A 24,687-nucleotide genomic window follows, 5' to 3' on the forward strand; every position below is an offset into this window, starting at 1 on the left:
CTTTATGTTTGGTTCTCCCTTGTTTTGTCATGGAAACATCTCTCAGAAAAGTCACACAGAGTTAAAGTCTTACGAGAGTGAATGTCTTTACCCTGATGAAAAATCTTTGCTATATTTGACTTTTACTTTTGCAGCAGGAAGGACTGAAAGAACTTTGACTCTCGGTGAGGGAGCTTCCAACTTCCACCAAGAATATGAATTATGTAAAGATGGTAGGATTCAAGCTATGAGCCGTGCAGCATACCTGTTTCTGTATAGCACTGACAGCAGAATTAAACATTTGCTAGTTGTTGAGCTCCCACAGTTCACTGCTGACATCCTAGCTTACCTTGTAAAAGGACAGTTGTTTTCTACTGCAATGAGAGACCACTAACTGTTTAATCTGAAGCACAGGCAGACAGGACTGAAATGTCAGACTGAAATGAGCCAAACACTTGGTGGGAACACAGTAGCTAACACATAAATGTATTTGAGTCCAAGCTTTGATATATCTCCTTATCCTTCCGATTTGTTTGTTCTCATGATTAGACTTGAAAAACTGTGAGAACAAGAGATCTGAAACTGGTATAAATTAACTTTTGAATCATTTTGGACTCTTCAGAAAATCTAAAAATTCTCAGTGCTCTTGTGCATAACAAAGTGTAAACAATACATTTTTTTTTTGGTCATATATTAGGAGGTATTCAAGTGCTTGCAGTAAGGATCTGAGGTGAGTAACAAGATTCTTCTGGCTGGCTGGCTGAAGGGTGAGAAGACTCCCCAGAAAACAATGGAAGAAAACAATACCAGTGAACGGTAAGTCTTAAGTAGGCTTATGCCATTGTTGTCCTAAGACTTAGCTGGAGCCACACCACTGTGCCTTGAAAGAGAGAGGAGAAACTAATGGAAAGAACCTAGAGATGAGGTTTCTTCTAAAAATGATATTAAAATAGCCATGGAGAGGGAATGAAAAGAAAACAAGATTGTTTTCTCTGTCAAATGGTATTTAGTCATGGGAACTTGATGGCACACTGACTGGAAGAACAAGGTTAGGATACCCAGAATGGCTGTTCAGGTGGCTGCATCTTCAAGCAGGCAGCTTTCAGGTTATCTGGGCTGCCACAGCAGCAAGGGACTCTTGTCCCTCTTCTCTTAACAAAGCTTTTGTTGTTGATATTGTTCTGCTTTGCCATCTGTGTTAAAAGGAATGGTTTTGCCTTAGTATTTTGTTTAGCAGTACCTAGTGATTGACTAAATACACAAACTGCTGTCCTGTTCCATTATGTATGGCCAGTCTTAAACCAAGGGTTTCTAGCACCCCACAGTTACTGAGGCATACCTAAACAATCCAATAGCCCTTTCCAGGAGCTGGTCAGGTCAGGCTGGCTGTAGCATATATGTCCTTGGAAGAAGTGCCTAGTGGGGGTCTTACTAGCCAGAAAAGTACTGTGGATTGCCACAGCAGGAGAGGGATTTTTCCTCATGACCTTCTGAATGCTGAGGGAGTTACAGTGATTTTTCCTTAGCTCTGTTTTTAGTTACTGCAGCAGAAACTGCTAGGACAGGATTCTGCACTACAATATTTCTGTTCTCCTACCTTTGTTTTACAGCATTTTTACAACTCACTTGTTACAAACAGGAAAATACCTATTTAAAAAAAGAAAGTGATGAAGTGCAAATACCTGTCTGACATGCTCTGTGGTCTGTTCCCTGCTACTGAGACCTGTAATAAGTTAGTTCTGCTAACGTCTTGCTCTGTTGGCTGAAAGTGACTGGTGATGTGAAAATGATGATAAAATTTCCAGATGTTTGGTATTTTTTTAGACCTGTAATACCTTATTTTGCTTAAGCTTTATTTCTTTTCTTGCGTACCTACATGGCTCAAAGAATGTGCAGATGATCCTTCAATGCATCCCCACTGCATGTCATGTGTGGACAGAAGGTAGAGCTAAAGTTGTATCCATACTGTGAAAATCCACAGAAAGCCCATTCCACAAATCAGCTTTTTTTACCAGGACACTTACCAGGACATTTATAATCATCCAGATGCAGAGATTGCTTTGATACTTCTATCTTTTTTGACTTTGATATCATCTTACAAGCTCTAGCATGAGGATAGTTATAAAGCAGCTGGAGAATGGAAAATATCTGTTAAAAATCAAATATGACATGTTCATCCTGGATAGGAATGTGCTTCTTAGTTATACAACTATCGTTCTGTATTTTAACTGCATTTACAAGACTTGTCTTGTTACCTTCTTGGGAGTTCACACTCCCAAGGTTATTCGACACTCCCTTGGGCTATAAATTAGAGGCATTTGCCTACTGAAGTGTGATTTATTATTTTTATAAAAATGCCCAACCCTTACATCTCGTGTTTAGCTGGAAAGAGGCTTCTTTGTGCACCAAGACTTTAAATTGTGAGCAGCCATTTACTTACTGCTTTTACTTCTTTGGATCGTGTTGTTCAGGGATCTCGGTTCACTCCTCTCACCATGAAGAGTTTTGCTCTCCTTTTCCTGGTTGTGATCTGTGGCATGGGAGGACTGGGACAGAAGCTGAAGCCAAAGAAAAGAAGCAATGGTGAAGAAATCAAATTTCGGACTAAAACCAAAGATGTTTGCACAATAACCGTGAGTGGTGATGACGAGATGAAACTTAGAATTGAATGCAAAAGCCAAGGCATGTCCTACTGGTGTGAATTCACTGGCAAGCCATCAGTCTGTCGTGCTTTCAGAAATAATCCGAAGATTTACTGGAATCAGATTGCCGCAGAACTCAGAAAGATCCCGCATGCTTGTGAATCCATGGAAGTGTTGAAGACCACCATGTGCCAAAAGGCTCCCCCAGAGGCTCTCATGAGGCAAATAGCTGCTGGTATGGAGCCAGAAGATCTGGCAAGCCAGGAAAAATCAGTCCAGAAAGCTTCCATTCCTATGAGAGGAGCAGGGCAAAACTCTGACCCAACCCAGCATAGTCAAGGGTCTGAAAATGAAACAGAAGCAATGAAACTGGCACGGGAACATTGCTGGGAATCTCTGCATGGTGTCTGCTCCTACATCATTGGCATCCTTAGGGGTTAAGGATTTACTTCAGGTAAAACTAATCTGGAAGCACAGTAGAATATACCTAAGAGTAATTCTATTGTACTTTGATTTTGGGGGTCTCCAGGATGTGGACAGGGAGGTGCTAAGCTCGCTTGCTAAAATGTAACATTACAAGATTTTTGAGGAGTTGGGCAGCTTAAATTTCCAGTGATCCATATTGGTTCAGGATTCCCATACAGCCTCCTGTGAGGTCTTCAGTATGTACTGGGGTGTTTGCCCTATCTGTTGTTAATCCTATCATATTTCAGTTCTAACTGTTTGAATTGGGCTAATTTTTGCCTTCTGTCACTCCTTTCCTCTTGTGCTGACTTCTGGATTTATGCCAGGGAAGTAAGAAAAATAACAAATACATCAGATCCAGCCAAATGCATTTGTTAGAACAAACTGCATTCAGAGACTGAGGGAATAAAGCTTATTCATCAAAACTGCTAGTTAATAATGAAATATTTTACTCTAAAAATTAGTTCATAAACCCCTTGCAGAAATCAGTAAACCCAAGTGGACTGTCTTGGTTTGCAAGTGTGTTACTGTAGAGCAGTAGGGGGATCACATGCAGGCACTTGTTTGGTAAGTCTCAGGTTTTCAGCCAGCATTTAAAAAGGCAAAGTCCTTTATTGCAGAAGTGATTGGTTTTATTTCCACTTCCAGCTCAGAGAGAAAGCCAGGAGCTGATAAGTGGACCTGGCAAACTTGAAAGAAATGGGAATATATGCAGTGTGAGCTGGCAAGCATTTAGGCTGCTAATGATAATTTATGCCTAGTACAGCAAAGGGACTAATTTTTTTTTGTTTGTTTTTGTTTTGCAGAGCAATGGTATTACAGTTGAAGAAGGGTCCTTGCTGCATTTTAATAATTTAGACATAAGAATTTTGGTTAAACATCAGTAATTTCTATAAATCTTTTAGCTGTTTCCTTTTTAAAGAAAAAATTAAACTTTTTAACGACTCTGAAAAATTCACAAAACTGGAGTGACTGTGCTTAAAGTGTTAGGATGAACTAACTGCCCTTAGGCTTGTTACACACCAAGGTGTACTGCATTTATCTAACCTAGGATCTGCTTGACCTTGTGTAGGTTTTTGTGTGTACTGACTTGCTTCAGTTTATTAGAGATGATACAGTTAGTGCAAACAATAAAAATAAGATTTTTTGAAAAGGTACTTGTGTGCTTTCTTGGAATTTTAACTGGTGCTGTTTGTATAAAGTCACAATATTTGACACTTGTTTCTTAAGAGATTGTTGGTGGAATGTGTAAGAGAAATTACAGGTCTGAGTCATTGCTTTTCCTCTGTGAACAAGTTTGCATGAATATTAATACTTTCAATGTTATGAGGTTTATATTACAATAGTGAGTTTCAGCCAGGAGGGAAAAGAAAACCTGTAGAATAAGAGAGTAATGTAATAATATATTTCTGAACATAGCAGAAATGTGTTCACCAGTGATGCATCTGCAGAGTTCAGTGTTACCAGGACCTGTTAGTGGTACTATTAATGTGTGGTTTCAGTAGATATTCTGAAAAGTAACTTACTTGGCAACTTGGGCACTTGTCTAAATCTCCTCAAAACACAAAACAAGATCTAATGGCCTGTTGTCATATTACAACACAGTCATGTTCAGATTATTATTTAACAATGATCCCTTTTGTTCCCAAGTGAGTTTCACAGCAGGGATGTAACTGGAAATACTTCATACTGTACAATTTAATAGTGCTCTGTGTTTGCCTTGCAACGTTTCTGCAAGGTATTGTTGACTGAAGTACTTCTTCTGAGAGCTTTGCTCTCAGATTTGTAATTTTCACTACACAATTCCAGATCATGATTGTCCAATCATTAAACTTTATGCCTTGTACCAGAAAACTTGAAATAATTTTCTTTCTCCTAACCTCTTTATATATATGGAAAAGAATAGCAAGTCACGAACACAGAATCAGAGCAGAAGGTTGTATGTACAAGGCAGAAATATAATTTGAACGCAGATAAAATGTGTAAGCTGTATTTTTCTCTGCCATGAATGCAACATGGTTAATTTTCACTTGTGATCTCAATTACCATTGCCAGGCTCTTGTGCTGTGAGTAAAAAATGTAGCAGTACACCTACTAACCTAATTCTGTCGTAGAAATTAATATAATTGTCTGATTGCAAACATGCACGATGCATCAAAGTGGTATTAGGGAACTGTTTGCATGTTAAGGGGAGGTTGAGGGTTTTCCTGAGGTGTGCTTTTAAATATATTAAAACTCCTGTTACATATGATGCAAAATCCACTCTGCAGAGTATTTTGCAGTAGTATCCACAGCAGTAATGACTGCAAAAATGAGACAATGAATTGCAATGGGAGAAATCTGGGACAATTGGTCACCCACCATACTGTTAGTGGGAGAAAAGAAGAGGTTTCATCTGTTCACCAAAAGAACATTTTCCCCTTCATGCCGTCTTCTCTTTGTGTACACAGTGAGGTCAGGAGGCAGCAGAGTTGTCTGTCACTTCGTAGAACTGTTGATATAGTCTAAAATTTGTGGCCATCATTAATTCTGCTCAGCAGATGACAAATGTCACACACCAGCATGCTGTTTCCCAGGGAGCTTGTGTCTCATTTCAATAGAGCAGGGCTCTGCTGCAAAGGGCTCCCTGTACTGTGCTGCCTGGAATGACCACCTGAAGTTTCACTGTTGAAAGCAGAAATCAGAATCTTGTACCAAAGGCCCCCCTTTAACAAAATGCTTTTTGTAACATACTCGGAACCATAGTTAAGCACTACATTTTTAGAAAGAGGTGAAGGTGATGTATGCCATGGATTGCATTACATTAGGCAATGCTATGCAACCTCAGCAAGTCAGTTAAATATAATGATCTTGCTTTCAAAACATTTAAAAATTGGATGTTAACTGAAATACCCCACTTCAATGTAACAGCACTGTGACTGTATTGGCTACATTACCATTTAATTGTGTTTAGCACCAGAAACGTACAGTTGTAACATTTGAGTTTCCTTCCGAGTATGAAAGTGCTATTCATTAATGAAAGGATTGATTGAGAAGTGTTAGTGGTGAGTTCAGTGCAATCTTTGGGTACCTCATGAATGAATGAATGAATGAATGAATGAGTGAAACCTGCTGTTTCATTCCTTTTAGGTGAACTCGTTAGTCCTGTATATGTAAGTACCTCAGGAAATCCATCCAAGTGGAGGTGGAATTTGTCTTTATTTTCCTGACAGAGGAACAGCAGGCCAAAAAGCTTGTCTGGATTCCTGCAGGCAGGGAGACCATTGATACCCAGGCCTGCTACTTCTGCTGATAATTCAGTGCAGTGTGAGGTGTCCACCTGCTTCAGAATTCTCATGTTTAAGTTTCCAGAGAAGCATCACAAGTACTTGCTACTTTGATAATGGAAGCCTCCAAGAAAAAAGCAAAATCAAGCATTTGGAGAACCTGTGTAAGGATGTGTATTTGACACAGTTAAGATCCAAAAAAGACTGGGGCAAATCTAATGGAGAGCTATCAAAATGGTGAGGACTGGAGCACCCTCCTGTGAGAAAAGGCCAAGAGAATGGGTTTTGTTCAGCCTGAAGACTTGGGGAGGGAACTTAATAGCCAACCCTCAATCCATATGAGAAAGCTGTACAGAATACAGAGCCAGGCTCTTCACTGATGTGTGTGATGGGTGAAGAGATGCTGGTCAAAAATTGATAGAGGTCAGATTCTGATTAAGTGAAAGGGACAACATTAAGGAGGATAAACACAGGAACAGATTCCTCAGAGCAGCTCTAGAATCTCTGGCTGGTCTGATGGAGACCAACTGGACGAAGTTTAAAGCAACATATTCTGAGTTGACGACAGCTACGCTGTACTGCACTCTGGTGTTTTCTGAGAGAATTGTTTAGGTGTGTTCTCTGGGCATTCTTGCATTGTATGCAGCATTACGTTTTGCATTCTTGATTTTTCAGTAGAAGTCATAGTTAATATGGCATGGATTTTAGGGACAGATACGTCTCACAAAAGGACAAAGGAAAAGCTAAAATTTCCCCAAAGTTTCCCACTGCTGTTCCTACTTCTGTAAAAGCTTTATGGTTGTCTCTTTTTTTTCTGTTTCTCTTACTGTTGCCTTTCCCAGTCTCTGCTTTCTTCTTGGAAGAGGGGTCAGTCACACCATAGGAGATTTTTTTGGAGTTCTCTGCTTTTCCTCTTACAAATAAGAATTGTTCTAATCAGACTTCACAGACCATTTTACAGTGACAGAAAGTATGTGGTACATACAGAGAAGTGGTACATATAAGAACAGGAGTAAGAACTCAAAGTAGACGAGGTGCAGTCAGTAGATGACAGAACATTGATGTTATCTCACAGACATGTTGTTTACTTTCCCATCCTGAATACAAATTAAACTGCTTGAATGATAGGCAGGAGGCCAGGTCTGGATTTCCAGAGCAGCTATGCTGCTGTATGTACAGAGCAAGAATCAAATTAAGCAGATGTCTGATGTGGAGCGGAAGTTCGTGTTCCCCTCCCCGCCACCCTCCTCAGTGGGTTATGAAACTGTTTGTGTAACCCGCTGCTCGCCTCAGGCCTCCCTGCCGTGGTGGCTCCGCTGCCTGGGGGCTCACAATGCTTGTAGTCAGGAAGGGAAACAGAGGTGTTCTTTTAGATTCTGCTGGCTTCAGATGTAAAAAACCCTGCCTTGCTCTGTCACTACTGCTGTGGCCTGTAAAAATTAATGTGCTGGTGATGACATTGGTTGCCCCTTTATTTGTCTTACTGGAGTAACATAAGGGCACTCCAATAAATGCATCTGTAATAAAGCGAAGAATGTGCCTAGGGACTAGGCTAGAAGCTTCACAATGAAGGAAATGGTGAGAAAAATTCAGGCTCTGACCTCTCCATTTCCTCTGCCAAACAACCCAGCAGGAGGGCAAGAGTGCTGCCTCCATCCTCCCCTCTCACCCCACTCCAAGGCACATGCAGACAACATGGGTGCTCTCAGCAAGGTACTGAAATTATGCCATTTCTTATACTCCAGAAGTTTACCATGGGAATCCACAAATGTGTGTTTGCAGCTGGGGAAGGCTATCAGATGCTCTTGGAATAATTTGGTCAGTGTGGGAAGGAGAAGGAGTAAGGATCATGGAATAGGGTTTCCACACCTGTGTGCAGAAAACATCACCTGTGCCTGTCATGGCTGTTTGGTGCCTCAGATGGCACAAAGGAAGCTGAAGCCCAAGTGTTTGAGCAGCTGTTTTTGCATGGGGGGAATTCACATGGCCTCGAGGAGGGCTCCTCTGAGCCAGCTGCCTGGCCCAGGAGCAAGTGGCTGTGGGGCCCTGGGGGCTGCTCCTGGTGTGCTCCTGATGTGCTCTGGGGCCCTGGGGGCTGCTCCTGGTGTGCTCTGGGACCCTGCTGCACTGCTGGGGCTGGGCCGTGGCTCTGGGCTGCTGAACAGTGCTGGGGATGGGGGTTGCTGCCAGGGGTTGGATTCTGGCTGTTCTGCAGGGACTGCCTGGGAGCAGCTGTGCTCAGGGGAGGGGTGGCTGGCGGGACCCTGCAGGAGGGTGGAGGCCACAGCAGGAGAGACACCAATGTCTTTCAAGTCACATTGGTAAACTTGGTTCATGGCAGGTGGGTTTGCCCCAAAGGTGGGTGCCAGAGCAGGTAGAGATGTGGTTTTTCAGAACAAGATATGTGTCTTTCCTTCCCAATATACCTTCCCAAATACTGATGTCCCCCATGACCCATCCCATGCCACTTCCTCTCATCAGAGAGATGCTCCAAGACTTGTTGTTAAAGCCCCTCTGCACAAATCCACATGGTGTCTGCCATGAAGGGAAGCTATTCCAGGATGACAGGAGGTATTTTCACAATGTACCAGACAAGGAGAGGTAAGAGCCATTGAAGGACAGAACATCCCCTGGAGTTGTGTGCTTCCCCTGCCTTCTTGGGCCTGAATTCTTTTGCGTAGTTGGAATCAGCTCAGTATCCTTTGGTTTTGCTTCACACTGATCACATGGCATTTGGACATCTCAGTTCAGGGTAAATCAGCAGCTGAAAGAAATCAGAAACACCATTTCCCTTTGGCTTAGGGAATTATAAAACTTTTTATAGAACTCTAGAAATTTCACCTCAGCAGCAGCATGCTCTTTGGCAGGAACATAATTCATTTGAAGCACAATAGAAACAATTGTGATTTGAAGGAACAAGCAATATTTTTTCTTCCTCACTATTAATCTCTCTGTTTTTTTGTTGTTGTTGTTGTTTTGTTGTTGTTTTTGTTTTTTTTTTGTTTTTTTTTTTTTTTTTTTTTTTTTTTGTTTTGTTTTTTTTTTTGTTGCTTTGGTGGAGGATTGTATCATAAGTGTTTAAAGATTACTTTTAATCTTTACCACCAGAAAAAAATGATTCTTCTGGGTATATCATGGCCCTTTTTAAAAATCTGCATTTTAGTTTAACTCAAAAAGCAAAGAATAGTATATGACTACCTTGCAGCTACAGCATAATTTACATGAGCAAAGAAAAGTCAGTTGTCTTGGACGAGAAAGCAGTGTAGAAAACTGACCGACTTTAGCATCTATGAGAAGGCACATTGTAAGTATCTGAGAGACAGGAAGAAATTCCCCTGAAAAGGACATCCTCAGGTTTTTCATGTCTGTGTTTCTTCTGCCGAATATAAAATTTATTAAAAAATAATTCTTGCTATATAAACACATTTATTTTAATTTCTAGTGTGCTTTCTACAACAGCTTTGTGTGAGTGCATCACTTGTCAGCCCATAGACCTGGAAAGGAAAACTGAATGCAACAGAATACTGTTCTCAGCTACGAATTTCTCAGTGACAGATATTAAGATTGTAATAAATTTTATTTCTACATTCCCTTCTATTTGTACATTTCAGGGTGTTTAAAGAAAAAAAGAAATATAAACATGGCTTCTTGCATCTGTGTGACATAGACATGTATCATTATCCATCTTTAAAAGGTTAGGAAAGAGAGACATGTAAGGGAGCCTCTGACAGCAGATGTGTTGACAGAAACTAGGATATTAAAAGACTTCTACGGGTGTATTTAAGCAGAAACAGAAATTAACACACAGTTTTGTAATTCTGCTAGATAGTACACACATGGGAAAAAAGCCTGTCCCTCACAAGCTGCAGCTTTGGGCCTCGAACGTGCAGCGAGGGCTCCCAGGCAGGGCCAGCCTGTCCCACTGTGTGGTTTGACTCTGTCAGCAGGGACTGATGCACCTGGGTGCAATACTGCCCTGCCAACCATCCCTTTCTCAGGTCTTGCTGCTTCTGGTTGGATCTGCCTGCATATCTTTTCTTCCAAACATAAATCTGTCATGCTGCAAAGTGCAGATTGATATATATGTGTGCCATTAATATATATGTTGTGCCCAGTGAATACAGTCCTACCTATGTGTGCCAGCACAGGGTTTAATATAAATCTCCTATCTGAATGCAGCAGTGTTTCTCTGGTTTAGTTAAGTTTATACTTAATTAAAACCATTACTCTTCAATTCTTTCTGTTCATCGCCTTAAATACAATGATTTGGAGAAGGAAGAAAAAGCTGATAAGGAGTGGAACAAAAATAATATTTAAAACCTAGTGAGTTTGTATTTTAAAAAAGCTTTGTGCAAATACTAAGCAGCCAGTCTGGACTAGCTGGCTCAACAGAGGACACATTGATGGGTTAACAGAAAAGGGCTTTTGATGATGCCAAGGTTTCACTGATTATTCCAAAACTTAAATTTACAAGTGTCATTATGGCAAGAAGATGGCAATGAATAAAGTGGATTTTGCCCTTTATGTAATGCTTTAATAAATTATGGTCTAAATTATTTTGTGAGATCATTTCATTAGTTCTGTTGACCTTCAAAAATCTCTTTTTTTCCTTTCAGAAGCTGTACAAATGTTGCAGTTTTTATTCCTGATCCTGTTTGGTGCACCCCATCTCACCCCCTACCACAGCAGTGGGTCAGCCATTGAGCCCTTTTCTGGTGTAGACCATACAGAACACTTCAGTCAGCAGCTTGTCCTAGTTCAGAGCAGTTTTAGACTTTTAGTGGTGCTGAAATGAGGCAGGTCTAAGGGTACTTTGCTGAGCTCAACTATACTGTAAAATACCATTGCCAAAAGGAATTGGGTAGCTCCATTTATTTTCAGATCTGAGGTCAAATCCTGCCCTAGCACCACTGTGTTCACCACTAAACCACATCCCCAGGTGCCACATCCACATGGGTCTTGAACATTTCCAGGGCTGGTGATTCCATCACTTCCCTGGGCAGTCTGTACCAATACCTGACCAACCTTTCAGTAAAGAAATTTTTCCTAATGTCCAGTCTAAACCTCTGGCAGAACTTGTGGCCGTGACCTCCTGTTCTGTCACTTGTTACCTGGAAGCAAAGGCCAACCCCCACCTGGCTACCACCTCCTTTCAGGTAGTTCTGAACAGTGATAAGGTCTCCCCTGAGCCTCCTTTCCTCCAGACTAAACACCCCCACCTTCCTCAGCTGTTCCTCATGGAACTTCTGCTCCAGATCCTTCCCCAGCTCCACTGCTCATCTCTGGACAGGCTCCAGCACCTCAAGTGTCTTCCTTGCAGTGAGGGGCCCAAAACTGAACACAGGATTTGAGGTGTGGCCTCACTAGTGCCCAGTACAGGGGGACAATCACTGCCCTGGTCCTGCTGGCCACACTACTGCTGATACAAGCCAGGGGCCATTGGCCTTCTTGGCCACCTGGGCACACACTTGCTCAGTGGGGCTTGTTCAGTCACTGTCAAACAGCACCTCCGTGTCCTTTTCCACCAGGCAGCTTTCCAGCCACTCTGCCCCCAGCCTGTAGCACTGCCTGGGGTTGTTGTGACCCAAGTGCAGGACCTGGCACTTGGCCTTGTTGAACCTCATAAATTTGGGCTCAGCCCCCTGATCCAGCCTGTCCAGATGGATCTGTTCCTGCAGAACCTGAAGTCATTTGGACTGTGTCATCAATAATACACATATAATACTCACTATCTAGTAATTAAAGATTGTGTTAAATAGTCTAGGACTCAGAGTCTGAAGGCTGTGGATGAGAAAAGTGGGAAGTGGTTATGGGAAGGCTGTTCTTTAACAGAGACAGCTTTCAGCCCTGTTCCCAACCAGCAGGTTTGTTAACAAGGACTTAGGTCCTCTTTACCCACATAGAGGAGAAAAGTCCCTGAGTTCCCTGATGGCATGAAGTAGGACATAGATGTGAGATTCCTCTACAGGCACAGAAGAACAAATAGAATTAAAAATTAGTAAAAGGTTACTTGGTGCATTCATGTGGTATCAGAGGGGAAAGTGGTAGTTTAAACTGGAATTGGAATTGTAATGCTGCATCTTCAGCAGTCATACTCTGATGCACTGCTTTTCACCCATTTTCAAAAAAGTTCCAGCTGAAAAGGACTGAATTATTCCAAGAAAAGTCCTAAATATTTAGAATATTGCTGGTTCTCTGCAAAACCATTAAAAATGTATTAATACCTAATGTTTAGGATTATTCATTTCTTGTCTGTTGATGGTCTCCACATGGAGGAGCTGTAGAGTTAGAAATGATCCAAGAAAAAACACTTCTGAGATGTCATGTCTTTTCTAATTTAACTGAGAAAACCCCCAAAATTATCATAAATGTTGAGGTATGCGCATCCTTTCACGTTTTGCTGACCATAACAAATTGCACTAAAACTTGGAAAGATGGACTGGGAAACTTTTTTACTTTTTTACTTTGGCTTCTATTCACTATGTACCTGAACCTGCTGAGATCACTAAAATGAAAATGGCAAATAAGATTTTTTCCATTTCCTTTGTCCTTTCTCTGTGTCTTCAGAGGGTTGTGTCAGATGTGGAAATGCTGAGAGCTGCCAGCCCACCCAGCAGCTGTGAAATGCAGACCCCTATGGTCATTCTTCTGCCTTGCTGAGCTTTCAGCAGGAGTTTTCAGACCCCTTCCAGATGTGAGCTCTGGGGCCTTACAGCTTATACCGTGTTTGAAGGATAACCCAAGGATCATGGAAGAAAAACTTTATGGCTAATCCTGCCAGTGGACAGGTCACATTCTGGGGCTGACATGCCTTGTAGAGGCATAGCTTGTGTTAGCCCAAGACCACTTTTTCTATGTAGCTGAAATAGCTTCTTCAAAAGAAGAAGGAATAATCTAACTGAGTCAAATAGCTGTCACAACTGTGACTGCACCTTCCTGCTGTCATTGCTGGGATAACTGCTGTGGTTTAGGAGCCAAGGCAGTGTCAATGCAGCTTGGACATCAGTATTTTTAGTGATAGAAAAGTTCCGGGAGTGAACCCTGTGTTGGTTCCTTTTCATCTGGAACCCACTGAAATAAAATTTCCTGTTATTTGCAGGATTTAGATCTCTGTGACAGGTGACCCCAGGCATCAGTGAAGCCTCCCACAGCCACTCACTCACTCTCTCCAGTGGGATGGGGGAGAGAAATAGAGAGGAAGGAATATGGGTAGAGATAAATACATCATAATAAGTGAAGGGAAAAGGGGAGAAACAACAGCAAGTGATGCAAAGACATTTTCTTTACACCTCCCCCAAGCAGGCTGGTGCCCACTAAGTCTCCAAGCTGGGTTACTCTAGAAGGACAGCCCCCAGTTTTACTGCTGTGGGCAGTGTCATACAGCATGGAATATCCCTGGGGTCAGCTGTGCTGGCCGTGTTCCTTCCCTGTCTCTGGCACACCCCCAGCCTCCTTGCTGGAGAGGGGACACAGTAGAGAAACAGAGAAGGCCTTTGTGCTGTTCAGTGACAGCAAAAACATGGGCATGTTTTAGCACTGTTCTAGTCACAAATTTAAACACAGCACCATATGGGCTGCTATAAAAAGCTAAATCCATCCCAGCCAGACCCAGCACAGTCTCCTACACCATAAAGTCCCTGGTTTTTCATTCCTCTTTCCTGGTTTCCTTTTCCTGGAACAATTTCTTGGTTCCTGTTTCCATTTTCCCACTGTACTTAAAAAGTGCATGAAACGAATGTTTATTCCATAGCAAGTGCTAGAAACACCTTGCTGTGCTTGGAACCAGTGCTAAAATTATAAGGCAGTGATAAACTCATGAGAGTATGCAGTATGGTTTCTTAGTCAAGGTGGAACCATCAATTCTTCTCTCTCCACACAGAATATGCACCAATCTTTTCAACAAATATACAAATAAAAACACTAATATTAATGACCATAACAGAAAGAAAGAAATTATTCAATGCATGTTATGTTATGTTATGTTATGTTATGTTATGTTATGTTATGTTATGTTATGTTGTTATACGCTGTATATATATGCACGTATATATTTATTGGTACGGCTTAATTTTTTTACAGACTTAAGCTTTATAGAAAGGGTCCTGAGAGTAGATGAAGACCAGAGTTATCACTGATATAATTACCAGACTTTTGAAAATCCATGTATTCTGACCAGGACTGCATTAGAGAAAAACTAGAAAGGAAATCCAAGTGTCTTTGATTTCTGAAAGTAAAAGGTTCAGATCACATGTGGTTTACAGAAGCCCAGCCACACCCTCAGAAGAAGCTGTCAGCAGCTAGGGAAGAATGTCTCTCTAATACATCAAAGCTTGGCCTGTACATACTCTGTCTTCAACTCCATTTATGTTGATCCTTATATTGCTTTGCAACAACATCACAGTGTGGAAGAATTTCACCACTGATCTAGTCAGTATTTGAAATATTCCATACTTCCTTTGCTGATCTTGGTTCCCTTCACCTAGGCAGGATCAATTAATATTTCTGCTATGTCTACACAAAGTAATTCAGTACTGACCAGTGCATACATCAGGAAAAAACCTAAAGCAAATAATTAAGTAATTTAAAATTCCCACTAAGAAAAGTAAATCTTACCTTTATGAGAAGCTGGATTATAACTAGAAGAGGGCTGAATATCATTTCTTACCTTCATCCTCCTGAAGTAACTCCACAAGTATTGCCTTAATGCAAAAATGTTTTTCTGCTTTTCAGCTGGAAGCATATGGGTACCTTTGTGCTGCAGTGCTTTAAAGAGAGCTCAGGCACTCAAGACAGCTGAAAGAGGTTGGAGCATCAGGCTCAGTGCTTATGGCAAGCAGGACAATCCCTTGTGTTCTAGTGATACTGTCTGATGATTTCATGCAATGTGTCCATTTCTGCCTTCTCATAGTTACGCGTGACTTGCAATGACCCTGAGTGGATTAAAGGCAGTCAGTAATTTATAATGGCATCTTTTTGTTATTTTACTCTCTTTATCTCTCTGTAAGAGACCCATCCTTTGTGTGATTGTATTTCTGAAGCTTTTCTGGTCAGACAGAGAGGCTCTTGCATTGCTCTAAGCTGTGGAAGTCTCAGCAGACTAAGACAGCAATCAGTCAATAGCTTTTTCCTCTGGCTGCCAAGCCAACTTGAGCATGTCCTGAATATCATGAATCTGTGCTAATATATCTAGCAGCCAGCCTGTTCAAATACAGGACTTTGAAATTACTGTTCTTGGAGAATCTTTAGCTGTGCTTAAATGAGAAGTGATTAACTTGTATTAGAGCCAAAAGTAAATGAAAATATAGGAATTCAGGTTTTGAGGATAAGTTCTTCTGGATATTGGAAAGATCATTATGAAATACATTTCAGTCTACTATCCCTTTATGTGATGTTATTTTTATTCTGAGATTTTTTTCTTTTATATAAAAAGTATGCCCTGTATTCTATGAAAGATAAATCCTGCAGAAGAAGAAAAAACAGTTCTGGGGTTTTTATCTATCGAATACCATTTCTTATTTGGTGATCCTGTAGCATTATCAGAAACAATCAAAATCTTAGGGTCTGCTTAGATTCTGATATATTTCCCACCAACTCTTGTGTCTTGTATACTAACAATTATTTTTATCATGGCATCAGTATTTAATGTCCTGTATAGAAGGGGATAATCATGTTTATGTAATGGCAAATATTTATACCTCTTTGAATTGTTTCAACGTCAAGGCAAACTTTCTTTAAGGTCGGTCTGACATACTTCCACAACAAAATTAGGGGATAGGAGACATCTCAAATTTCCCTTGTTTGAATTCAGGCCTCCTCCTACCAAGGCAAAACACTCTGTAAATTCCATTTAGCATTAAAATTTTGGGTCTCCTGTTTAATATGCAGGGTTTTTTCTCTGTGTTATCTCATTAAACAAGAGGAATTTCCTCATTATTTCAGAAACATTCCTAATGACCATGCTCCATCACGGGCTTGATCTGCTCAAAATAATCAAAACCACTTGTATTTTTGTGAAAACAAAATTCAAAAAATATCTCTGTCCTTGCCTACAGGGATAAAGCAATGCTCTGCAGGTCTGAAAGCAAGCTCTGCCTGTTCCAGCTGCCCATGACAGCGTGTTCAGTGAGCAGGTGAGTAACAGATTAACAACTGCTGACTGCCACGTGTGAGCTGGGAGCCGAGAGGCTGCACCTCTGCTGAACAGAGCCTTGGTGGTAATGAATGTCAGGATTTTTTAATCAGAATGTTGCCAACATAATTCACCACGTAAATAAAGAAACACTACAAGTAAAAACTACTGACTTCATAGATGAAGAAGGTAAACAGTAATACTAGACTAAAAAATGATGGATAAAATTATTAAGCTGTTGGTTTCACTTAGAGATAACCACTATATGAAGCAGCAATGTTCACTCAATTTACTAATGTTCGAGGAATTTAGTTCTTAAATGCAAATATGAATCTCTGCATGAACTGGAGTTTGCTATAAAATAACCTTACTATTTAATCTTGTAAATTGCTCTTTTTTTATTAGCTTAAAATATAAAGCAGTCATTTGATTTCTGTTGTTCTGTGATTAACTTACAGTTAATACTTGTTTGAATTAACTACTGTTTGTTTCTTTTTATTTGGGTTTCATGATATTAGTTTTCATTTGGATGCTGTTCTGCCAAATTCAGTTGTCAGTTTTGACCAGCTTGTGAAATAATTGGATAGTGTTAAAGTCTCAATGAAGAGAGGCATCTCAATGATGCCTTTTTTCATATTTATTTAACTAATATGATTTTAATCCCAGGTCAAAAGTAACTGAAAATTGTTAACTGATGAGTGATGAGTTTGCTTCCACTTCTTTCAAGTAATTGTGCCTCCATGTAGAATAATTAATTAGCAGAGCTCAGTGCACTGAAACCATCACTACATTTTAAATTAAACAGCCACTTCCAGAGAAAGGCCAGTAGGCTATGGAATAGTTTTCTGAAGTGTTGGGCACAGGCAGTGAGATGCAGAAGAGCTGGTGATGGTGTCAGTGCCTGTGAGACAAGTATTTTCTTGTTGTGTGAAAGGGCTGCAGCACTTAGGGCTATTAGTTTACTGTCTTTTGTTAATCCTCAACTCACACAGTCAAGAAGGAAATGAAGTTATGAGATCCTTGCCTGAAGCTTGTTTACCTAGGGATGGGAATGCCGTGCCAGGGAACAGCCCACAGCCTCTGTAAAAGGTGATTGCACTGGGAGGTAGAGGTGTGACTGCCACATCTGTTCATTAACACACCTAGTCTTTGAGCACGTATTCCTCATGAAATGATGTACACCTACAGCCCTGCCTCATTATATTTTGTCAGTGAACAGCACAAGAACAGGCTACTTTGTTTTAATTACAGTAAGAATTCCATATTGATGATGTGTGTGCCCATACACCAAGAATTGCTTGAATGCTGCAGGACAGTACTTATGGACCTTACTTTGAAATGTAAGTAGCTCTTCACATCACTGATGCTGGACCTGTTTTAATTCACCCTGCCTGAGCATTTGCACTGAGAAAAACATCTGGTTGGGACACGTATGCCTAACAAAGAGCTGATGTTCTATGGAGCCCTATTTTTAGTGGTCAAAGAAATTAAATCAACCATTTACTATTCATAAATTAAATTAAAGTTTACTGTTTTTATATAAAATTTAGTTTTTATTCTGTGAGGAAAAAGCTATGAATGATCAGGAGCCTCTTGATGTCACAGAGATGACACCAAAAGAAACTGCAGTTTGCAAATAATGCACCACTGCAACTAATAGTATAAATTATAATAATTTCCTATATAAAAATACATATATGTGGATAATATTTAAGCAGCAATAAGGAGGAAATACTATGAGGAAATACTGAGGAAATATTATGCTTCTTCCATACCAATGAATCATAGCTAGGAATAAGGATAAAACCTCTTCTTCTCTTTGCTTAAACAGCAGAATTTAATTATTGATTTAATTATAACAGTTCTGATGAAAAACTAAAGATGCTAATTACCTGTCTGAAGTTTCAGTCAAAAGGCACAGAAGTGTCTGTGGACTGAGATTTCCCATACAGAATTTACACTGGGATTTGGGTATCCGTGTTTGTAATTCTCAATGACTAACTTTATTTGCTAGTGTTGCCATTTTTTTTCCTATGCCTTTTTATTTTAATAACTAAACAGCTCTCCATAAGTTTTACCTTGCCAAATTGGCTGTTCAGTTTTGCCATTTGTTGCCTGGATCAAATTGTCTTTTGATGAATTGTCTGCATTGCTTGTTCTGTGGCAAAACTATGCATGCAGTTTACAAGTAAACAGCATTTCATCTCAGCAAGGGCACAACTAAAGTGTATTTTAAAGTGTGCATGACAGAAAGGAAAATATGCTTTTTTGGAAATCATATTATAAACAGGTTTTTGCATCAACTTTTTTGTTGGCAATTAGGTGCTAATTAAGCATCTAAGAAATTTAGCTCATACTTTTATTTCGTGTACTTTCTTTTCAAGATAAAAATTGAGGGAAGTGACTGTTCTGATCACCTGATAGCACAGCTCCCAGAAGGATTTCTGAGGTACAGGATGAATATGTACTATATGCCCAGGTAGGTAGAAGACATCCACAAAACATCAGTTCATACCTAATAATAACAAAACAAACCAAAAAGATATTCTGAGGGCATAGCAATAAAACTCCCTAATGTCCAGACCAACCTCCATAGACTGAGGCTGTTTTTTTATGCACCTAAATATGTCAGTCTTGGTTTACTGAGATTTTGAAATCATCTACGCAGGTCAGGAAAGAGCTCCAGCTGGCTCAAGACAGATTATCTCAAAGATGATAGCGCCCATGTCAACAAACACTTGACTGCAGAACTCTCTACAGAAGCTTCTGCACACTACAGACAGGAAGAGCTGGCATGTCCAGCTTGCCACAACCTCGAGGAGGGAATACCAAAGGAGCAGAAAGCAGATTTTCACTTTTGCAGCCTTTTCTCTGCATGTCTTCTCCCATTTTTATGAAGTAGCAGGACTAGGCTGATATGTCCTATCATCAATGGAGCAGCTGAACTGACATTGACTTTGAAACTTATTTTGCTTGTCAAAGGCATCAAAACAGGGAATTTTGGAAGTGATGAATGGTGAAGTGCTTAAATATTTTCAATACCTTGTGGCTAGTTTCACCAATAAATGGCATTTTCTAAATGCAGATGAAACAATAGTTGCAACATCTACATCTACAAGAAAATTCCCTTTCCAGATGAAGAACATCTGGCATCTCCTAGTGAATATCTCTGAGAAAGTCTGTGACAGAGCTGGAACAGGAACACATAGCTCCTTCCTGTAAATCATGGGCTTGGTCACATTTCCCATGGTTCTTTACATACTTGTAACCATCCTCTCCTACCTATCTGGAAACATAGTTCAGCTGCTGTAGGAAGGTGGTTTGGTGAAGTTTCTGGCTTGGTGAAGTTTTTGGCTTTGGCAGTTCCTTGCCAAAACAGCAGCTTGCCCAAAGCTCTTATAGCTGAACCTATACCCTCATCTGTCAAAATATTTCAATGTATAGTATGTTTACCCAAGCAATCAGGCATGTTAAAACTGTATCTAAATTAGTACCAGAACATGAGGTTAGCGTGGCCCTTTGGCTTTATCCTGTCCCTAGAGTAATTAGCCCTGATGAGAGGCTCATTAGCTACAGCACACAGCCACACTAATGCAGCTGCACAGTTTTGAGGATCCCAGCTAAATACTAAATACTTCAGATGGTACTGTGCCTACTATGTAGTATAGTTTAGGATTTTTTAGTTTAGGATTCCTGAGCATGACAGTGTCTCCCTTAGTTACCTCTTATATTGTCCTACTTCTCTGATTCCATTCCACCACACATTATTATATATTTTCTCATCCCTGAGTCATCCCTGCCCCTAATTCATCATCCCTTGCCAGTGTTAACTACAAACCCTTCACATTTAGTGGACTCTTGCAAATAGTTTCATACAATACTCATGCCAATCAAAAGTGCACAGGGCACATCTGATGGCTGAACTCAATCAAAAAGCAGACATATCTTGGGAGATAGTCCTGATACACAGATCAAACCCTTTGGATTTCATTGTCTTCATTTCTGTCCTGCACGTGTTGCAGAATTGCACTTTTTCTTCCTAATTTTTGTTTGTGATTTTTTTAAAGAAAGTTAATAGTCTCCTCATTGCCAAAACAGTCTAGATAATGCTTTGACTATAGCTCGGTCCCTTCATATCATTCCATTTACATTGGATGGGAAAGAACCAAAGAGGAATACCTGCCTATATCTTACACCAGTTTCTGCTTTTCTCTCTTCTTGCCTCCTTCTTTTATTCTGATATTCCCCAAGCATATACAACAAATGCCTCACATTTCTTGACTAAAACCTGAAACAACCAAGCTACAAAGAGGGATGCCCATCCCCAGCTCTGAGTGTGATTTTAGATTTATCTAATGCTTTTTCTTTCAATCTGGTCCCATAATGAGCACTCATGATGTAACACACATCTTTACACACACAAAAATTGTCAGAGAGGGGGGAACATAGATCATTGCTGTGCAGTTGAACCTTAGACCTCTCTGTCACTAATTCTGCAGGAGCTTGAATTTGTTTATGAGTTTCATGCTTATGAACACTGTCCTAAATGCAGTCATATAATCAGAGAATGCTAGAATGGTTTGGATTGGAAGGGACCTTTAAACACCATCTAGCTCCAGCTCCCTGCCATGGACAGGGAACCTTCCACTAGACCAGTTTGCTCCGAGCCCCATCCAGCCTGACCTTGAACATTTCCAGGAATGGGAAGTTCACAACCTCTCAGGGTAACGTATCCAGTGTCTTGCCACCCTCATCATAAAAAAATTCCTTCCTCATATTTTATCTAATTCTAATCTCTTTCAGTTTAAAGCCATCACCCCTTGTCCTATCATTACACGCTTTGTACAAAGTCCCTTTCTGGCTCTCTTGTAGACCCCCTTTAGGTACTGAAAGGCTGCTGGAAAATCTCACTGGAGCCTTCTCTTCTCCAGGCTGACTTGCCTGCCTCAGCCTGTATTCACAAGAGAGGTGCCCTCTGATAAACTTAGTGGCCCTCCTCTGGACTGGTATTCCTTACTCCTCACATAGCTACTTATTTTGGGTGTTTGAAGTTGTTCAATACCATTTTTTGTGACACAGGGTAACAAAAAGTTCAAAAAGTAACTTTGAAATGCTTTGTGGAATTGTTTTCATTATCATTATCAAATTCTGCTAAATGCAATGATAGTGCAACATGTTGAGGGCATTGCAGGATACATCTCTCAAGAGCTGGTAAAAGACATTTTAGAGAAGATCTGATGAAGTTCTTATCATTGTTCAAGAGGAGGGAAGGACTTGGCTAAAGGAACACCTAAATTACGCAAGCTCACCTTGCCACCCCCACAGCCGGGTGCTTTTTTTTTGTACTAGGAATGAGAACTGGCACTTTTCCAGGGAGGTGTGTCAGAGGTAAGTGAACATGGCCCTGAAGTATCCTATTGTGTTGTAACAGTCTTTCTGGAGACCAAAGGCGTGTCCCTGCCTTTATAAACCCTGCACTGCTCTTCAAAGGAGCTCCGACTCTTCCGAAAGAGCGGAATTGCATCAGGAGCTGTGTTTGGGTGTCTCTGAGCCCTCTGTAAGGTATGTATTTTAGTTATTTTACTTTTGCACTGTTCCACTTGCAGCAAAAGGTTACTGTGAAATTGTTATCCATTTTAATGTTATTATTTGCTGTCTTTGCAACAGAACTGTGAATGCCATATGAGGTTCCCTAAAATGGGGTTTATGGAATGAAAATTTGTGTGTAGTAAGGCATGAAGCAAGTCGAGTAAGAACTAAGTAGAGCCTGCTCATATAAGCTGCTACCTGTGTATTCTACATTCTAAAATCATGTAACTAAAGATATTTGAAGATAACTGAATGTTGTAATAGATTCTTTATTAGCCTGGCTGCACATTGACTTCTGCTTTCTAACACAAAAACTTGGCTACAGAGATAACTATGATGGAAACATCTAAAAAATACATTAGGGATTTAATCATCAAAATGCCACATTCAAACCCCTCTTTAGTCCTGAAAGCTGCTTTATCAAGGCATACACCTACAGAAATAAGCATGCTCTGTGCAGATGCAGGAATCACCTGGATAATAATTTGCTAATTAGCTACATTTCAAAACTGAAGTTGCACATTTATCCCTGGAATTTGGTAGCTTTAAACACAGCCCAGTACACTGCAGGTTATCTTCAACAGCAAAAAGCTTGTTCTGTTTGTTTAGCAGTAAAGAAAAAGAAAAGAATGCATCAATAGTTACTTTTTGCTGTCTGGAAAGACAACCATAACCAACAATGACAACCATTTTTTTCAGAGCAAATTTGAAATACTGGTATAACCAGTGGATCTTCAGGGTGCCTACAAAATAGTTTTCCTCAACTTGAACCAAGCAGTTTCCTTCTTGTCTGGCACATTTTTGAAGAATAGCCAGAGGCTGGAGTCAAAAATGCTTATGAGTAATTTTACAGAATGAGAGATTGTGGGAACAACTTCTTGATTGTTATAATTTAAGATATCCATCCGAGATTGACAAATCCAAAGTTCAAATTCCTTCTCTGACTGCAGAAGCGATTTTAATTAAGGTACCTCAGTCACTGGGCAGTAGCATGGCCTGGCAGTGATTCTTCTGTTCCCCATTGCATAGATAACAAAGTAACTGAAAGTTATTCCACAACCTCTTACAAGGATAATTCATAATGGTATTTAAAACAGGTATTATTTACACAAAGGACAGATCATTTTGCTGATAACATCACTTTAATAGGGACCAAAAAGCAGTGCAATGGCATGTCTGAAAAACTTCAACGGTCAAATGTATTACAGCATTACGTGAAAATGTTTTTATTGTTTTTATTGTTTTGTTTGTAGGTTTGTTTGTTTGCTTTGAAGGCAGTTAACAAGTAGGACAGAGACCATGAGGATCAAAAGCTTTGGACTCCTTTGTGTGTTGATGCTGGTCTCCCAGATGCTACTAGCCAACTGTGAAAGACAGAAGGAAAGAAAAAAGGGAAGACAAGGCATAGAACATGGTGGAAAAAACCAAAAGGAATCTAACCAAGGAAATGAAAAAGGGCAGACATCAAAAGGAGGAAAATCATCTCCTAAAGGCAAGTTTGAAACCAAAGAAAATGCTGAGTGCACCTGGTCAGTGATGGATACAAATGCTGTTACTCTGCACATACAGTGCAAGCACGGTGACACTGAGTTCTGGTGTGAATTCTCTGGAGACCCTTCTAGCTGTGCACAGTATGCAGCAAACCAGAAATCCTACTGGAAACAAGTCTCCCGATCTCTAAAGAAGCAGAAGCAGATTTGTCAAGACCCCAAAAGTGTAATAAAATCTAAATTGTGTAGGAAAGGCCCACAAAGTGCTCACCTGAGGTTGACTCACTCAAGCCTACTAACAGCAGTGGGTCTTGCCAAAGAGAACAAAATGCATCACACAAAAGAAGTTGTCCAGACTCCAGCAGATGCCTCTGTGACTGAAAAAAGGCTAGAACACAGTCCTCAAGACTGTGTTGAAGATGTAGATTACATTGACCAGAAAAAGGTGGCTGAGGAATACTGTCCAGAAAGTTTGCTTTCTTTCTGCAACTTTTTTATCACAATGGTCCAAGACAAACGATGCTGAGGAGGTGCTTCTAAAGCTCTGAATCATGAAAATCTGGTCTCTTTTAAGTTACTGCAAACCATTCCAGATTTTATTCTCATGTTATATAGTGTATATAAGCAAGAAGGAATATATTTTTCTGATTTTGTATATACACAGCAGACTACTCTAACACATTTGAAGATGTTATAGATGTTATGTGCCCACAGATTGCTACCCAATGGATGTGTTACCAGTGGATGTTACATACTCTGTGCAGAAGTGTATCAGTAATCTCCTTGGCCCTCTTTGAGCTGTGCTAGCCAAAGTGATGAATTCAGTGCCATGCACTTCTTGGTTATGTACAATGCTTTTGACCTAAAAATTATTAAGAAAAATAAACTTCAAAATACATTAAAAGTATTTCCTCTCTCTCTCTCTCTGTGTTTTACTAGATTTTTCTGTAAGTGCTAAACCTTTGTCAAAGAATGATCTTTCACAATATCTAGGTGTGAATCTAGTGTTGTTTATAAACTAGTTTTAAAAATAGCGAGCTACATTATCGTTAGATTTTCATCATTGCAGTAATGAAGGGCAACAAGATTTTCTAATTTGTCAATAAATGTGCAAATCTTCAGGTTTT

The 24,687-nt window shown here is 40.2% G+C and overlaps 2 protein-coding genes across 2 annotated transcripts; both read left to right on the forward strand.

The window, feature by feature from the left end:
• The first annotated feature begins 2,474 nt into the window (after nt 1-2,474).
• FGFBP2 (fibroblast growth factor binding protein 2) lies at nt 2,475-4,110 on the forward strand. Its single transcript, XM_053976119.1, has 2 exons — nt 2,475-3,075; nt 3,893-4,110. Exon 1 carries the CDS (start codon nt 2,475-2,477, stop codon nt 3,060-3,062), a length of 588 nt encoding a protein of 195 aa, XP_053832094.1. The 3' UTR covers nt 3,063-3,075; nt 3,893-4,110.
• A 17,854-nt stretch (nt 4,111-21,964) lies between these two features.
• On the forward strand, nt 21,965-24,467 carry FGFBP1 (fibroblast growth factor binding protein 1). Its single transcript, XM_053975880.1, has 2 exons — nt 21,965-22,043; nt 23,324-24,467. The coding sequence occupies exon 2, from the start codon at nt 23,370-23,372 to the stop codon at nt 24,084-24,086; it is 717 nt and encodes a 238-aa protein (XP_053831855.1). The 5' UTR covers nt 21,965-22,043; nt 23,324-23,369; the 3' UTR covers nt 24,087-24,467.
• Nucleotides 24,468-24,687: the final 220 nt, after the last annotated feature.

The sequence above is a fragment of the Vidua macroura genome, chromosome 4, assembly GCF_024509145.1.
Source record: "Vidua macroura isolate BioBank_ID:100142 chromosome 4, ASM2450914v1, whole genome shotgun sequence".
In the NCBI taxonomy this organism is placed as follows: domain Eukaryota; kingdom Metazoa; phylum Chordata; class Aves; order Passeriformes; family Viduidae; genus Vidua; species Vidua macroura.

Bases quoted from the DNA above. Each gene is read 5' to 3' on its own strand.
- FGFBP2 (XM_053976119.1), top strand. From the start codon at position 2,475: ATGAAGAGTTTTGCTCTCCTTTTCCTGGTTGTGATCTGTGGCATGGGA.
- FGFBP1 (XM_053975880.1), top strand. From the start codon at position 23,370: ATGAGGATCAAAAGCTTTGGACTCCTTTGTGTGTTGATGCTGGTCTCC.